Raw genomic sequence first — 2973 nt, forward strand, 5'->3', positions numbered from 1 at the left:
GATGTTATACTCTGACGCTGTCTCTCTGTCTAATTCACTGTCTGTCACTAAAGTATAAAAATTATTGTTTGATGTTTTTAAAATAAATGGTATATTTTCTATTAGGTTGCATTTAACGTTCCCATTTTCTTCAGAATCCAGATCTTCAATGTGAATCATTGTAACAACAGTGTTTAGTTTAGCATCTTCTGATATAGTATTTGATTTCGACATTATGTTAATTTCTGGTTTATTATCATTTATATCTTTAACATCAACCAGTAATTTACAAGAATCTGTCAGTCCTCCATCGTCAGTTGCTCCTATGTTGACCTCAAATTGCTTTGATTTTTCATAATCAATGTTTTTAATTAAAATTATCTGTCCATTTTTGCTGTCAATTTCAAAATATTCACCAACATTTCCTACTGTGTTGGTGATAGAATACGTAATCCTGCTGTTTGATCCTTGATCAGCATCTGAGGCTGTCACAGCAGCAACAATTGTTCCTTTAGGTGAATTCTCAGTAACTGTAGCTTTGTATGTTTGCTGCGTAAAAACTGGAGCATTATCATTAGCGTCTAACACCGTGACGACGATCATCATTGTTCCTGACATCTGCGGCTCTCCTCCATCCACAGCCGTTAAGACGAGAGAGATCTGCTCCTCTTTCTCTCGATCTAAAGGTTTCTGTAAAACCATCTCAACGTTTTTAGTTCCTGTTGGGGTGTTTTGCAGTTTTAGAGCAAAATTATTAGTGGGTTTTAACTCGTACCTTTGTACCCCGTTTCTCTCTGCATCCAGATCTTCAGCTCTCGCGAGCACAAATTTCGCGCCGATCACTGCAGACTCGCTGATTTTGAAATTCATTGCAGCGTTTTTAAAAGCTGGTGCATTATCATTGATGTCTGTAATATGGATATTCACCGTGTAATGTTCCATCGGGTTCTCTAAAATGATCTGAAAATGTAAAGCACAGAGCGCAGTCTCCGCACACAGCGCCTCTCTGTCGATCCTCTCTTTAACGAGCAGGACTCCTCTTTCTCTGTTCAGCTCCACGTATTCTCCGCTATTCCTGCTGTAGATTTTCGCTTTCCCAGAAATCAAACGTTTCATTTCCAAACCTAAATCCTGAGCGATGTTTCCCACCAGCGATCCTTTGGGCATTTCCTCTGGAATCGAGTAACTGACCTGTCCCCGCACGGAGGCGAGGGAGAGCAGACACACGAACAACAGGAGCCGCGGATTCATTGTTCTGCCCGACCTTTTTCCTCGAAGCTTCCAGCAAGTCTGAAAAATGATTTCCGTTTCAACTATAATCCAGAGGAAGATCAACAACTTCGAAAATGATCCACTTCAAGAAAACTCCTAAAAGTATGAATATTTCTTCCGTTTTTCTTCTGGTAAATCCTCTTCACCAAACGCGCTCCGCCACCGTCTATCACTGCGCCATTTCTCGGTGATGTAGAAGTGGTGTGCTGGCTTAAAAACACTCCTTAAGTTATCAACACTCTGGTCAACAGCGGCACTAAGAGACCAAACTATAAAACTGCAGGCCTGATTGAAAAATAGCTGGGTATTAGGCTTTTTTAAAAAAATATTAGTGGTCTAAGCAAACATTTTCCTCAGTCATTCAATATTGTGCACATTTAAGCAATTATCTTAACAAAAAATGATCACATTTCTTTTTTTCTGTTTTGAAACAAAAAAGAGGTAGTTTATTTTGTTTGTTTGAAAAAAAAACATATAGACAGTTTTCGATTCAGAAATCAGCAAGGCCACTGGTTATTAAAAAAAAAAAAAAAACTGCATTCAAATAGAAAAAAAGAACACTGAGAAATAAGAACTCTATTTAACCTTCTCAATGCTTGAGTTTAAAAATAAATGAATATAAGCTGAAACCGGAAATAGAAATATCTACTTACACAGGGAAAGGTTTAATATGGCTGCTGTCCGTGGTGCTGAAATGTACCTACAGCAAATGTTACCAAAAAACATTTACTTCATCCGTTTATTGAAACTAACATGTTAATTTCTTTTTTTTTTTTTTTTATCTTGACCAAAAATATGCAACGATAATTGAACAGTTGAACTACTGTTTGTCAAAGACATTAAAAAATAATAAATAAATACATAATCATATTTATTAACAAAGCTGCAGTCATGTTCAATATTAGAGTATTAAGATATCTGTTTAACATTTTAAATATCCGACAGTGTTTAAGTTTTGTTTGTTGCACTCCTCCAAACTGTTTGCTTCCAAGTTAAAGGATAATATGTCTTTAGCTTTTCTGAGTTTCATAGAAAATCACCGAAGTGGGAGGTTCAGTCATATTATGAAGCAGTTTAAAACACTGGCTGCATGTGTAAGTAAACAAAAATAGAAGATGGAAAAAAATAGATTATTTGCTTTTAAAGTCATCCATCCAGCAAACACTATTCTTAAAGTATTTCACGGAAGAAAAAAAAAAACATAAAAATATAAAAAAACAAAAAAACTGAGAACAAACATTTTGTTGTGGATGTTAATTATCAAAGCAAAGTTGTCATTAAAAAAATTGGGAGTATGTTTAAATGCCAAAAAAAAGAAGATGAAGAAGAAAAAGACGAAGAAGAATATATAAACAGCAAGGCAATTTGATATGGCAAAAGACCAGGCAAAGTCAGTGCAAAAAAAATCCCCTCTGTGCGAGGTGCTGAATATGTGTTTTGATAAAAATTGAAATATCTAAATATGAAACACTGCTATAATATTTCTGTGGCCTAAAAGAAAGTAATAAAGTGCTCCCTGAGTTTGCAGGTACATTTGTAGAATAAAAGCTAGTTCATGCAACATGTCCTTGTCCAAGGTGCTGACGTTTTCGAAAAGACAAAAGCCAAAGGATTACATTTAAAGGATATCTACCAAAAACAACTGACCTCTAGAGGAGAGTCTGGTTCATCCAGGATGCTCTTCTCACTCTGCATCCGCTGCATGGTTCCTGTAGAACTGGG

At 36.0% G+C, this 2973-nt stretch overlaps 2 protein-coding genes across 14 annotated transcripts in view; both read right to left on the reverse strand.

Moving 5' to 3' along the window:
* Positions 1-2973, reverse strand: part of LOC112153685 (protocadherin gamma-C5) — a 529198-nt gene that overhangs the window by 326364 nt on the left and 199861 nt on the right. The gene's annotated exons all lie outside the window — the stretch shown is intronic.
* On the reverse strand, positions 416-1441 carry LOC118599237 (protocadherin beta-1-like; the record flags this gene model as incomplete). The annotated part of the gene is given in 1 exon segment (XM_036213921.1): positions 416-1441. A coding segment is annotated over 1 exon segment (815 nt), but the record flags the coding sequence as incomplete, so codon positions are not given.

The sequence above is a fragment of the Oryzias melastigma genome, linkage group LG10 (genome assembly GCF_002922805.2).
Source record: "Oryzias melastigma strain HK-1 linkage group LG10, ASM292280v2, whole genome shotgun sequence".
Classification (NCBI taxonomy): Eukaryota; Metazoa; Chordata; class Actinopteri; order Beloniformes; family Adrianichthyidae; genus Oryzias; species Oryzias melastigma.